This window comes from Passer montanus, unplaced genomic scaffold, assembly GCF_014805655.1.
Source record: "Passer montanus isolate IOZ18808 unplaced genomic scaffold, ASM1480565v1 scaffold3, whole genome shotgun sequence".
In the NCBI taxonomy this organism is placed as follows: domain Eukaryota; kingdom Metazoa; phylum Chordata; class Aves; order Passeriformes; family Passeridae; genus Passer; species Passer montanus.
In genome coordinates, this window is record NW_024367707.1 from 6,990,044 (window position 1) to 7,004,398 (window position 14,355).

General features: G+C 38.7%; 1 protein-coding gene across 1 annotated transcript in view; it reads right to left on the reverse strand.

Annotated features, from left to right (window-relative positions):
- REPS2 (RALBP1 associated Eps domain containing 2) overlaps window positions 1–14,355 on the reverse strand; it is a 95,347-nt gene that overhangs the window by 25,437 nt on the left and 55,555 nt on the right. Inside the window, exons 12-14 of the mRNA XM_039714400.1 lie at window positions 13,915–13,980; window positions 9,588–9,630; window positions 6,571–6,707 (exon numbers count right to left, since the gene is read on the reverse strand). Coding sequence (XP_039570334.1) covers window positions 6,571–6,707; window positions 9,588–9,630; window positions 13,915–13,980 — 246 coding nt within the window. The remainder of the gene's footprint in view (window positions 1–6,570; window positions 6,708–9,587; window positions 9,631–13,914; window positions 13,981–14,355) is intronic.

Here is a 14,355-nt window from a genome sequence, read left to right on the forward strand (position 1 = left end):
TAATTAAGAGGAGATATAACCAGGCCTTAAGTAATTAATGTTTTTGCACTATGAACTCACAGGTGTGACCATTTAGGACATTGTGTGCTAATGTATCTGATGGGTCACTTCCAAATCAAACAAGCAAAATATCATTAGAGGATTTTTTATTATGTCTGGTTCTAATGTCCTATCCATGAATTTCAGCATGTGTTAAGAAATTCTGTAAAACAGATTTTTTTTAAACATCTGTTTTCTGGTTTACGTCATATACAATATCTGTATTTTTACCTCCCTGTCCCTTATTTTCCCTAAACCATTTAATTGTCTAGTTACTCTTTTTCCACAACATCCGTATTTTTACCTCCATGTCCCTTATTTTCCCCTAAACCATTTAATTGTCTAGTTACTCTTTTCTCTACCCTTTCCTTTCCTGTGTGTTTCTGTTTGGGGACTGTTTCTCCCTCCTCCCTTTGCTGTTAAACAAAACTATCCAAGATCTTGCTCTGTCTCACTCACGTTTAGCTTCATTCTCCACCCACAGGGAGGCACAGTCCCTCCACCTACCTCCCACACATCCATGCTGCCAGAGCTTCTTCCCCTGGAGCCCTGGGGGCAGAGGTGGGGGTGCCAGCAGTGCCCATCTGTGACCACTTCCAGCATGGACACGCTCAGAACAGGAACATGGGAGCCAGGAAGAGCAGGGGGCTGCCAGGCATCACCCCTCCGGTCCCTCCTGCTGCTCACACACTTCTTGGGGACATCTGCATCTCCAGGGAGGAGCCTGACCCCTGTTCCACAGGAGACACAGCAGATCCTATCTTGTTTAACCTATAAAGCTGCTCCATGATGGATGAACATTTTTTCACAGAACAGAGCAACCCCCCTGGGATCATGAAAAAGGTCAGTGGGGCTGGTAGGGCTAGTCAAGAACATTTCAACCTTCACAGTTTTCTGTAGAAGAGTTTCTGGATTAAAATTTAATTTTTAATAACCTGCAACGGGATGAAAATAGACTGCAAATCATTCCTCAATCCCTGAAAGAGCTAAGATCAGATAAATGGGAAAATATAATTTTTTAAAAGTTCAATTCATTCACATAAATTGTAAAAAAGCAGCTATTCTTGAAAGGCTGGTAAGTTTCACCCAGTAAAGTACTGTCCAGACTTAGCCCTTAGAGATATATATATATAAATCTAAAAATGCAAAAATACATTACCTCATCAGAATCCTACCATGTAATAACTATTCATCAATATATATCCTCACTATTTTCTCCATCTTATTTAACCTTATGTTCTTGTCCAGTTGGGCAAAGAAGTTATACAGTTGTAAACATATAAATCCTTTATTAAAAATTCTAAAAGGCTGACAGGCACAAAACTCTTCCATTCAAATAAGAAGGAAGACATGACTATTTTATTCAGAATAAGCTCAGTTCACTAATCAAATATGTTCTGAAAGGGAACAGAACTAGAAAAAACCAACAGCTCCAATACCAGATTCAGGGGCTGGGTACCCAAAAAAAATTGTTTTATGATTCAAGAAAGTAGTTTTGCAGCACTTATTTTAAAAATGTATTTCATAGAGAAGAATACAAATAGCAGCTCAATTTTGCATTCTCTGTGCTCTATGTATAAGACATTTTTAATTTAAATTTGTCACAACTCTTACAACCAGTCACTCACGTGACTCTACACTCCTCACTCGATTAAGCTTGCAATATTACTGCTCTTGTACACTATGCAAACAATAATTTGTGAAATGTCATATTTGGTGAGGGTATTTGCCATTATCTCTTCTCTAAAATAAAAATCCTTTAGAATTTTCATCATCCTAATTTAATGTTTAATGGTCTGATTAATACACACAACACAGTAACATGCAAGACAGTACAGTATTACAGCACAAACAAAATCCCAAGAAAGTGGCTGGATTCTATAAATCAAGACTAATGTAAGAGCAACAAGAGGACGGAATCCTGAAAATTAATTACTTAATTAATTTCAGCCTTAAAAGAATAATATTACTTTTCTAAGTTCCCCCTTTGGCACTTTGGCTTTCAAATAAAATTTTAAAGAAATCTGTACTTTTGGTAATACAAAAACATAACTGCACCACCCGTTAATAGCTTGTCTTTAGCAACTATATCTTTCAGACAGATAACCTCAATGGGCACAGACATTTCCTAGCAAATACAATTAAGGATAAAAGAATACAGAAGATAATATAGTAATCATGCTTATCTAAAGTTAAGTTTTGCTGGGTTTTTTGTATTCAGTTTCACGTAGGCAAAAGGAAAAGTCACTTGCATTTGGCTCACACTAAGCTAAAAAGACAATCGAGCTGAAAAGATATTCCTGAAAACAACTTGGACAACAGTGTTATGGTTACTGTTTGGGCTTGTTTGTATCAAAACACCTATGACACCACAGCAACAATAACTTTAATTCTCAAAATCCTCTTTTCTACACAGTTATGAACTGTTTCATTATACACATAGACTTAAAACCATTCAGAAATAAAAATAATTCGACCTAGGCAAATATAAAAAAGCTAAGATCTCTCAACATACATGTAATTATTCACAAATCTCCACACTTGGCAAACAAAACCCACCAAGTCTGTAAGCTCAAGGAAAAGATGTGATAATTGAATTAAGTACTGGGAAGTCTGATGAAGTAAAGAAGCCATGAAAAGTCTTCTTCAAAGCTATGAAAAAGAGGGTAAAATGTGATGCTGAACAGTCTTCCTTTAGCACTAATGAAAATGAGTGAGTGAAGAAAGACAATTGTACTGATAAGAGTCTTAAAGTACCACTTCAAACTGCTTGGGAAACACCTATGTGAAGGAATACAGGAGTGATGTGGGGACACACTTCTATCACTGATGGGAATGCTGATGCACACCAATAAATTATATTCCTTTGGTCTTTTCCTGTGAACACCAAATTAGAACAAACACAATGTTTTCTTGTCTGGCAGACATCACTAGCCCAGCAATGTTAAATACAGTTTACAGATCTGACTGTAGTCAGGAAAACATAATTTGTGACAGAAAATACTGCACTTGCAATAAAATGCTTGCTGTGTTAACACCTGATCAAGTGTGGAACTTAACACCTCACATTTTAAAAGGGAGAAAAAACCCCAAAGTACTAGCCCCTTGTTGCTGTCTGAAACCAGCACCCCAGAAACAGAGAACCCAAGTTACAGTGAGTGTTTCTTTAGAAGCTTACGTAAAAAATGGTGCCTGCATTCCACATGTTCTTCACCACAGGGACAGCCACAGCAGGAGGTGAGTTTCCAAAGCAAATGAGTGCTGAAAACCTCCAGTCACAAATTCATTTGTAAATAGTTATATGGCTGTTTTGTTCAATCTGCTTCCAGATAACACGAAACTACACTGTTTATGACAACTCTCTTGGTTCATCAAAGCAAATTCTCTTTTCCTAACAAGTATCCTTTGTTTAACAGAACCATAAATTAAAAGTAGTTATGTGACTCAGAAATTAAGCTAAATGGGAAATAGAATGTATTTCTGTATGAATCTAACAAGACTCAGACTATTGTCACTGCCTAGAAGTAAATTCTTTATTGGCTGTCATGGGTAGCACACAGAACTGAACAAAACATGAGAAGACAATGAATGCATTTTCAGGTTTTAATACTCAAACTGAGACTTGCCCCAGCCCCAGAGTCCTCCCAAGGCAGACTAGCTTACTGCTGCTGTTGAGGCTGGGGCTCTGCTGCAGGATCTCTGGGCTCTGAGCTGCCCCAGTTTTGGCCCCCTTAATATCCAGGTCTTACTCTGGGAGCTCTTGGCTTGTATCTGACTAGAGACTGGGCTAGGGGAGAAATGAAGAAGTAAACTAGGTCATGTATGCATTTAAAATGACATTTTTGTTTCTACTTAAAACCTGCTGTTGTCCTTCCAGGAATGCATAAACTCTAGCCAAGTATTTTCTTAACATGAACACAGGCCAAATGCCAGAGATTACACATTCAACAAAAAGAAATACATTGAGAATGTAGCAGCACAGGATTTTTCTTCAGATGCTAACATAAAGACTACATGAATAAAAACAAAAATAGAAGAGATTTCTGTCTCTTAACAGAAATTCATTTGGATATTTCAGAAAGTGGTGCTTTTCAACAAGTTCTCATGCTTTTTTATGTCTGTCCTGGGTAGCACTTGTTGCAGCAACCCAAAGAAGTGCAGCTATGAAGGTGCCTTTTTCCAGTCCAGTTACCTCTCCATGCAACAATTTTAAAGCACATTTTTATGGCTAATCCATTGCTGGACATCCCAGCTATCACACACAAATATTCTTTGTGTATACTGGCCAGGAGAAAGGCATAATAAGATGATAACAAACATGATATAGCAGCAGTAAATGAAGAACAAAAAAACAAATTAAAAAATTCCAGTGCCCACAACAGGGATTCACCACAGTCTTTAACTGAATTTACTTCAAGTATTTTTCTTTTTCTGCCCTTTAAAAAGGAAATAAACAAAACAAATGCTTCAAAGCACAGATGGTTTTACAATTAAAGAAATGATACCTATAGATCAACATGACCTATGTGGAACTGAAAACAAAACTCAGGACTACTGAGCATTCTTCTGTGGGTCTGGAATCAGATTATCCACCAATCTCCCCAAACTACAATTATTTCTGAACTAGAACTAGTAGAACAAAAACTAATGCACCGAAAAAGGATTATTCTAGTCATGCTAGATATACACAGAAGCACAGAATATCCTGAATTGGAAAAGACCCACCAGGATAATGAATTCAACTCCTGGCCCTGCACAGGACACCTCAACAGTCACACCACGTGCCTGAGGGCATTGTCCACATGCTTCTCAAACTCAGGGTTGGTGCTGTGACCACTTCCCTGGGGAGCCTGTTCCAGTGCCCAACCACCCTCTGAGTAAAGAAAATTTTCCTGATATCCAACCTAAACCTTCCCTGACACAACTCCAAGCCATTCCCTTGGGTCCTGTCACTGCCACCACAGAGACATCAGTGCCTGCCCCTCTACTTCTCCTCAAGAGAAAGCTGCAGACTGAAATGATGCCTCCCCTCAGTCTCTTCAGCAGGCTGGACAGATCAAGCCACCTCAGCTGGTCCTCATACAGCTTCACCTCCAGACCCTTCATCATCTCTGTCTGGATACTCTCTAATGGCTTAATGTCTTTTTTATATTGTGGTACTCAAAACTGCTCCTCATACAGCTTCAGCTCCAGACCCTTCATCATCTCTCTTGCCCTCCTCTGGATACTCTCTAATGGCTTAATGTCTTTTTTATATTGTGGTACTCAAAACTGCACACAGTGTGTTAACTTCCCCAAAAGAAACCGCTTTGTGACTTTCAAAATTAACTATAGCAAAGACAAGATGTTCATTTTCATTCACAGAATGACTTCTTCAAGAATTTACATTCTTCTTTCATTTGTGTTCCAAGTGAAATTTAAACCCAAGTTTACTTCCTTCCAGTTATACTTGTTATCTGGATTCCAAGAAAATTTGCTGCAGTAGAAAATGTGCACTTGGCTCTGTTTGGGGTTTTATTTTGATGTATAACAAAATCAAAATTAGAGGCACCAGATCCCTCAACAGGAAGATAAGGAATTACTCCTCTGTGTAAGGCAAAAAAAAAGTTTATTCCTACTGAGTGTCAGGCATCAGCACACATAGCAGGACTCTTGAATTCCCTCTAGTGTTTGCACAAAATGTCCCATATAGCAAGAGGTAAAACTCTTTTCTACTCCAAGAACCACATTACAGAGCCCAGTTAAACATTCCTTGACACAGCCAAACCTTGGCTTTCTTCTGAAGCACAAGCATGACCGTGTTTAAGCTGGTCCTTGAGTCAGATGATTGGTGTGCAGCACACAAACCTCTGGTCTGGTTCAAGGACACTGCTGAAGCACAGCCACGCTGTGTGACTGCTGCCCTGAACAAACAGCTCCTCTTCCCACTTCAAGGCAAGAGGCACACTCAAAGGGTAACGTGCTGAAAAGCCATTTTCTTTCAGTTCACCCCAGCTACTAGTCTACATTTTCTTTCTCTCCCCTCAACATGCACCCATGTCAAAAGAAATTACCCTTTTTTTTAACTCAGAGCAGCTTCTGATTGTTCTCATGCATATGTTAGACTTCAACATCAGAAATGTTTGCTTTCTTTCTCCCAGTTTAAACATTAAGGGTTTTCTTCCTGCTCCTGAACTATAAAAAATAAATAGTAATAAAAATCAATTATACTCTAGTTACTGATGAGAGTTGTCTAAACAGCCAGACTAGTTATAAACAGTCAGTGATGACAGACTACCATATGTTAAGCTTCCCATTACTGTGCCAGAAAACATTATAATCACCTTAATTATAGAAACAGTGATTTTTCCCCTCAGTGGCGATGTAACACAAGCAAGTGCACAAGCAGAACTCCTGTTCTGCAGTGCATTGCTGTCTGCAGCAAAGGCCAGCAAATGCACATATTGCCAAGCACCTCTGCAAACAGATCAAGTTGCCAAGAACACAGCTAACCTGAATGGTCTCAGAAGGAGCAAAGAAAGCAAACTTTACCTTGTGTGTTTTGCTGAAATATTTTGTTCAGATCCAAGGAGGAAGCTCTGGAATGTGATTTCTGTGGCCTTGGAGGTGGAGTAGGGGGCTCTTCTCCCTTTTTCATGGCATCTTCTATTGATGTGCTAGAATAAGACCTAAGGAAAAACATGTTGGGGAAAAGCAGAAAATATTTTATTTCAAAAATTAATTTTAAACAACTGTAGTGAACAGTACCTAAAAATACACTGATCAGAAGTCAGGCTCATGGTGGAAATTCCTTGCCCTAATGACTAAGAGCTCCCTCTTATAACAACACAGATTTACTTGGCAACAGAGGGACCTAAGCATGTGGAGAAAGGAATGAGTCATGCTTACAGGGCTAGCATTTTTAAGGCTTTTTGTAACACAGCTTGAGGCCTTCTTATGTAACTTTGATAGCAGGATAATTGTAGCAACTATTTTGAATAAACCAAAGTAAATTTCCCACATAGACCCCTTGGAGTTTCTGTTGCCTTTCCCACCTGCAAGGGTAGTGTTTATACAGGTAGAGATTCACACTATCTCTTGCAAGTACACATTTCGTAATTTGTAATATTTTCACTACTAGAATCAATTTTTAACTATTAGAATAAATTTTCCATAGGAAACAGTCACCACATTGCACAAAATCCAGAAAAAGTGAATGGCTCCAAAGTGAATACAACTGGTCAAATACATGGCTCAGTATCTCTTTCCAGGCCCTCCCACAGCACATTAATCCAAATGTGGTGTGGTGAATTTGCTAAGAATTTTGATTTTGCCAAATACTGTTAAATTTTTTCAGCTGTTGTAGTTATGAGTTTAGAAAAACCAAGGCCACGCAAGACCAAGAGTGTTCAAAATGAGCACTGGTGACATGAGATGTTAGAGTTACTGTAACACATACTGCATGTCAGAGCACATTTGGGTAAAACAGAAATTACTCCCACTAATGACAAATGGACCTTTTTTATTTTTGCCAAACAGGTTCCTAATATCCAGTGCCAGCTGTCCAATTAAGAGCATGTTGAACAACATTCTATGACCCTTACTCTCCAGGTCCAAGTTTGTCCATTTATGAGCCACTTCACACAACTACTCATGAAAAGCGAATGGAGATTCTCTGTCGCCCTGCTTTACCTCATACAAATCTGCAAGACTCCTAGATTTTTCCACTCCATTATGAATTTGCATATAAAATCAAGACTTTTACTCCTTTTAATCCAACATCTTCATTCAAATCCCATTCAAGATCAGGAATTTTCTGATCCAGCTCCTCAACTTTTCTCCTATTCAGTCCTTCCTTTGCTTTTTCTAGCTTTTTTTTTCTTCATAAATAAGTTTTCTAACCAAACTTATGTATCTCCCCAGCTGGGGTTATGTGTCATCATCACAGATTTAATAAAACTATGCGTATCATTTGGATTGTTACAATGAGATGCAACATCCTCTTTCCAAGTCAGTAACTCACAGTTAGTAAACAGCACATGCACATAGATGGCTTTCCCAGCAGTCCCACAACTTTTCTTAAAGGAGCCTGAATCACTGATTTACTTCATGTAAATCTTGTTCTCGTTCTGCTAGAGACAAGACTTCCTAATTTACTTCTTTCTTTAATAGGACTGTCAAAGTCCTCCTCACTTCTGAATCAGAATTTTTAGGACCCACCAGAGGAGCCACCAACAATTCTACTTGTTCATTATCACCACCAAGTTTACCAGATTTATTTTTCACACCACAAATTCTTTCACTGTTTTTATTTGTTTTCTCAGTTACTGAATATATTCCAATCTGGTTTTAAAGAATCTGGTTTTGAAGTCCATTAATACACCTTTTTTCGTAACACCCCAGTCATTTTAAAGAGAAAAATAAATCCCTCTGTGGTATTTCATCCCATTTCCAACAACACAGCAGGTCTGAGTTCAAGCATGTGCTCAAGCATCTTTAGTCTCAACTTCTGCAATGAAGCAGTGACATACAGTCAGATGTGAGACAGCCACATGTGACAGAGCAGTCACATTCAAGTGACTTTTTCTGAGCTTGTTTAAGCATTTTGTGTTGTATGTATTTGCACACATTTTTTGCATATTTGCAATTTAGTAACACGGCAAGAAAATTTAAAACTCTGCAGAAACTAAAAAGCTTTGGCTAGCAGCAGAAAATCAGCACACAAGGCAGTTCAGCCTTCCCGAATATAGGTCCTAAGAACAGAGGATTTCAATCCTCAATCACCATGCTTATAGCTGATCCTCTCTTACTAGCAGGCTTTGACAAGACTATAAGCAGACAGCTTCTGATTATACTCTCATTACCCAAGCAAAAAAGTCCTAAGCAGACCCCTCTAACTAGCACCAAAAATAACAAGTTGAAGGTCAATTAACAATATGGCTATACACCAGTAGGTGACAACCAACCCAGGAGGGAATCCATGTATATACAATGCTTTCTGGCACTGGTTTCCCTTTTCTTTCAAACATCCAAATTCAGTAGGTGTCACTTCTAGCACACAACAGTCCTGAAGTCCTTCCATCACACACCAACCAACCACAGCCAAGCACATGAATGCCAATAAAAGAATTCACTCACCCACAGCTGAGAGCTGAGCTACTACTGCTGTTTCTGCAGGAATGTGCAGTGCCTCCCTCCATTTGAAATCACCGTGCAGGTTGCAAGAGCACAGAATTGCTGAGGATGTTCCCTGCAGTGGGGTGGTCCCAGCTATCCTGCCACGACACCCCTGGGGCTGGGCTGGAGGCAGCCACCACCCCAACAAGGCAGCAGGGCTGGGCAGATAGGCAAAACTTCCAGAACCTTATGACCAGAGATCATGGGGCCCTAGCACAGTATTTATGTAGGGTCTATAGCTTACAGATTCCTTCTGGTAAATCTGTCTGATCTGAGCTGTACTTCCAGCACAACACCAATTAAAAAAAAAAAATCCAACACCAGTTCTGATGCCTGGTATCTATCACCAGAGGAGCATATGCCTTTTCCTGAAACAGGAGTGAAAGCAGTACCTGGATCGTGGTCTGGCTCTGAATGCATTAGGTTCTTGAGCAGCTGGAATAGAAAAGAAAAAGAAAAAAGAACCACTAAAACATCATATTTTAAATAAATGTCTTCAGCTTCAGAATCAGTGTCCATTAAACATGTGAGTGTTGCAAATCTGGATGTGAGAGTATACTCATCTCACATGAGCAATGGGGATTGATTTTCACTTCTCCTTCCCCTTTCTTTTTGTAGCGTGTAAATGTCCTAAGAATTCAAAAGCCAACATGTAGTGAGAGCTTCACCTTTTTAATTTGGTTAGCAGAACACAGGAAGAGGAATAGGTCTGGTAGATCTGACCTGTAGTCATAGATGTAGTTGTGATATAGCAACGTAAGGAACAATAAAACTTTTTATAGAAAACATTTTGTTCTTAGTCCAGAACTCTTAATCTATTACTTGTCTGCTTCCAAAAGCACAAAGGTTTATGTCCTTCCTAAATACTTTAACTAATTAGTGTAAATGTACATCACCCATTACAAAATATTAACATGTCATGTTGAGACTGTTTTGACCTTGGGAACAAAAGGTATTTGAATGAAGAAAGCTTTTAAGTCAAGATGTTGATCAAACATATTTCTATTAATGTAAAAATGGGTTTCTGTTATTTGGATAAATTCCAAATACCCCGCCACATGCAGGTTTTATGTGACAGGAAAACAACAGTGCTGAATTATCATCTCTAGGTAATTCCTTGAGGCTGTTCCTTGCTTTACACTGTCTTTTCTGTTACTCTCCTTACTAGAATCAGATAATTTTGAGAAAACATATCTGCATGATTGCTTCCAAATTCATCCCACTGAGATATCCTCAAGGTATTACAGAAGCATCAATGATCCCAGTGCATATACAAAGTGAATCTTTGTATTTTTCTCAGTCTACTAATCAAGGTACAACACTCAGGAGAAACGAAGTACGTTGGGGAAAAAAAATAATTGTCAGAATTTCTATCTCCCTTCAGATACATGCCTACTTTCAAGTCAGGCATTTATCACCAGTTACTACAGAGCATTTCTCTCATCAGCTACCACAGAGCACTACCTGAGAATACAAGGGATCCTCCAAACCACTGAGCAGGAGCTGCCTGTGGCAGCAGCTGGCAAATACTGAGCTTTTAATGGCTTGCACTGTACCACTGCACAGACCATCCATAGGAGGCTTTGGGGTCACAGAAGACAAGGAGCAGCATATGGCACATGTACAGCACACAACAGCTCTTCATAAAAGAAACTGCTTTTAGGATCATGCAGAGCTGGTCAGTGTTTCGGATAGAACAAACCCCACCACAGCTGGCAGTGACCACTTATAAACCAAGTTCCAGTAGATTGTCATCACCAAACTGGTTCACAGTCATTCCAGACTTCTCTGCAACAAACTCTTCCTAGCAACTAAAGAAGGGAGAGGGAATTAATATTAAAATATGCAGTGGTGATAATCCTCCTCCCTCTCTCTGTGTCAAACTCCCAGAGAATACAACTTCAGACACTGCTTCCCTACAGCCATATGACCCAATTTTCCAATGCTGAAATTGCTGATTATTAAATTACATGCACAATTATTAAATATGCCACTTAGAAATAGGAAGTATAAATCCTTTCCAAGCTAAACCATGTTTAAGACTCGTCAAATTTTCCTTTACTTATGGAGACTGTAATTCTATTCTAGAAAGCCTTTCAAATAAAAAACCTGTAGGTAAAACTGACATTCAAACTCTCCAAGGACATCCTGTTGAGGTAAACAGGAAAGCACATAAGGAAGAGAGAATTCCAAAATGACTACTAATAAAAAATGATAGCAATAAAATACCACTACCAAGGATTTTCTTTTTAAGCTTTTGAAAAACTAGGAAATTCAAGGCTACAATTACAGAATACCCAGACTTAGCATTCCTTTCAAAAGAAGTACTATAATACAAAAAATACTATGAAGCAGGTCGTTCATTATTAGGACATACAAATAATTGTGGCAGGATTTCCAAGAAACTTGCAGCTATTTTGGTACATTCAGTTTGTGCACACTTCATGCCTGAGGAGCAGGTTTATACACATACATGACAAAATCATTCAAGATGATACAGAACTATTTATTCAGTTCACAAGTTTTCCGTATTTTTACTGCTATGGTTACACAAGCCTAACTTTCATTACATGGATAAGTTAAACCTGTTGAGCAAAGAATTTACATTGATTATTCAAAAGTTTGTACAATTCCTGGAGTAGCAGAGTGTGATGGACTAAGCAGTTTGGTCTGCAGTAAGCAAAGAGGGTGTGAAGTTCCTGGTTTGGGTGTTGAGCTGCTCCCGCAGCCCTCTTACATGACAACTTCATTTTAATATTTTGTAGTATGTTGATTTGGTAACTCTTAATTGTAGGCTAACATCTTACACTCAACAGCTGCCTCCTTATTTTGCAGGCTTAAGATCAGGTGGAAAAATTGTGCTGAAAAAGGTGAAAGGCTAAATCAAAAAACCAAAGCATTCCCCATAGTCAACATCAACGACTCATTTCTTATTGGTCATCTAAGGAGAAACGTACAATTTGAATGCTTGGAAATTTGGCTCTCAGTCCTTTAAAAAGCTAAGGTCAACAATGATCCTGCACTTAAGAGTCTAAATAAACTGGCCAGATATTCAGAATACTGAGTATATAAAGTTCTTACCGATTTCAAATTTCCAGACCTTCTGATGGCAAAGAAAACTTTCACAGACTATCATCTTTCCTGAGTTTACATAAACAGCCTAAATGAATAACCCAAGAAGCATGCAGAATTTCTCCCACTTCATCCCAAATGAGTTTTCATGCTGGAGGTTAATGATTACAATGACCTTTCAGAATGGTGACTGATTCTGAAACAACCACTCAATTACTGTGCTGCATCTACTCGACTGGATAGATAAACATTTTTACTTTTCACACCAGTTGTAGCATGCAACCTGAGAATGTGCTGGCTCAAATCCTCAATGAGCAGCACAGCAAGAGTGGAACCCCGCAGGGACAGGAGCCACAAAGATGGAGTGAAATTCTGTGGCCCTTGGTACACAAACACAGCAACACTGCTGGAGAGCACAGCAGCATAGGGAAGATCTCCCTGACCAGGAGATGAAAGACAGAGGAAGGAGATGTGCAGGTGACAGTAAGTGTCTTCCCTAAATGTACTAAAGACAGAATTGCTGAACTGAAATTAAAACTCCCCTGTGCACCTGGGCAAAACCAGGGGAAGGAGAACAGAACAGAAAGTCAGGCAACCATCCTCTCATTTCCCTGAGAGGGATGTGCAAGAGTGTGTGTGTGTGTAAAGGAGAAGCAGCAATCTTTTGAGAACAGAAGCTGAAGATAGCAAATCTGGCAGCTTCCAAGTGTTTGGGGAGAAGCCAGGAAAAAAAGATTTGGGAAATGAGGCATGCAGCTGTTGAGCAGCCATGAATAAATCGAGCTATAAGACAAAACTGATGTGACAGACATGTGGGGTCCATTTTCTTAATCAAGGATATCTTCAGGAGGAAAAACATTCATGCAAAAGGAAGAGAAAGCAAGATTTTAGCTTGACTGGGACCAGGGAGGGCTTAAAAACATTCTTACCACTGTAGAAAGAGATTAACAAAGAGGAAGGCAAGGGAGGTCTGATGAACTGAACTGAATGCAGGGGAAGTTTCCAGACCAAAAAAGTAATTTTGAAATATGCTGTTCCAAAAATAACATTTTCCAGAATGATAGGAACAAGGAGTGTATTTTGCAGATAGAGAGAAAAATCAGGAGTGGTTTCAACACAGAAACAAGCCCTGAATCAAAACCTTGCATCAGTGCCTTCAGTGCCTCAAGGTCTGTGTTTCCAAAGATCTCTGTCCTGTAACTCCTTGACACAAAATAAGAAAGCTGAGCTATCACAAAGAAACAGGCAATTTCAGAATAGTTACCAAAACATTACTTAGTTATTCTATACTTTAGATGAGTTTTTACCAAGAGGTACAATATTCACACTCTTGCATCTTGTTTGTAGCACAGAAGAACTTCAGAATCTTTACAACAGCTTAAAACATTTTCCACACAGGAAAAAGCCATACACTAACAATGAGGGAAAGACAGCAAGAAATCCTTCTGACAACCTGAAAAGGTAATTAATATTTGTCTTACAAACAGGAGTCATTATGAGGTAAAAGCTAATATCAGTAGGAAAGTAGTACAAAGGAAAAAAGTTCTTTCAAAAATTAATCAAGCTACACTAATTTAGGCTTACTGTGATTATAGAAATACTTGATCAAAATTCTCATGCAAGTAACATGGCATTTTTTTTCCTTACCTGCTTTCACAGTCAAGTGCTGAAATTCCTTTGGTATAGTTTTGAGAGTAGTGCTTACTTTAAGAGCTTTTAAAAAAAAAAAAAAAAAGAAAAGATAATTACTTTAAGTATGTGTGGGTCTGAGAAAGAACACCTGAGAAAGGAACACCTCAATTGGTATGGGACATCTTATAACACCAAACATACTTGAAAAGTAGCCAAATACCCTCAGAAACTGAAGTACTCAAACAAGTTAACAATTTCCAAGAGCACAAAAGTCAAGACCAGAAAGAAAGACCTACACTCAAGCTCCCAAATAATCTCAAATTCTGATAATTTGTGGGGTTGAGTGCTTATTCCCCTTCCACATTCCCCTAATGCATCCTTTCTAATGGAGTTTTTTAATAGTGTGTTTTGATGAACTGTAACACTCAGTGTTAAATGACCACTTGGAATGAAATC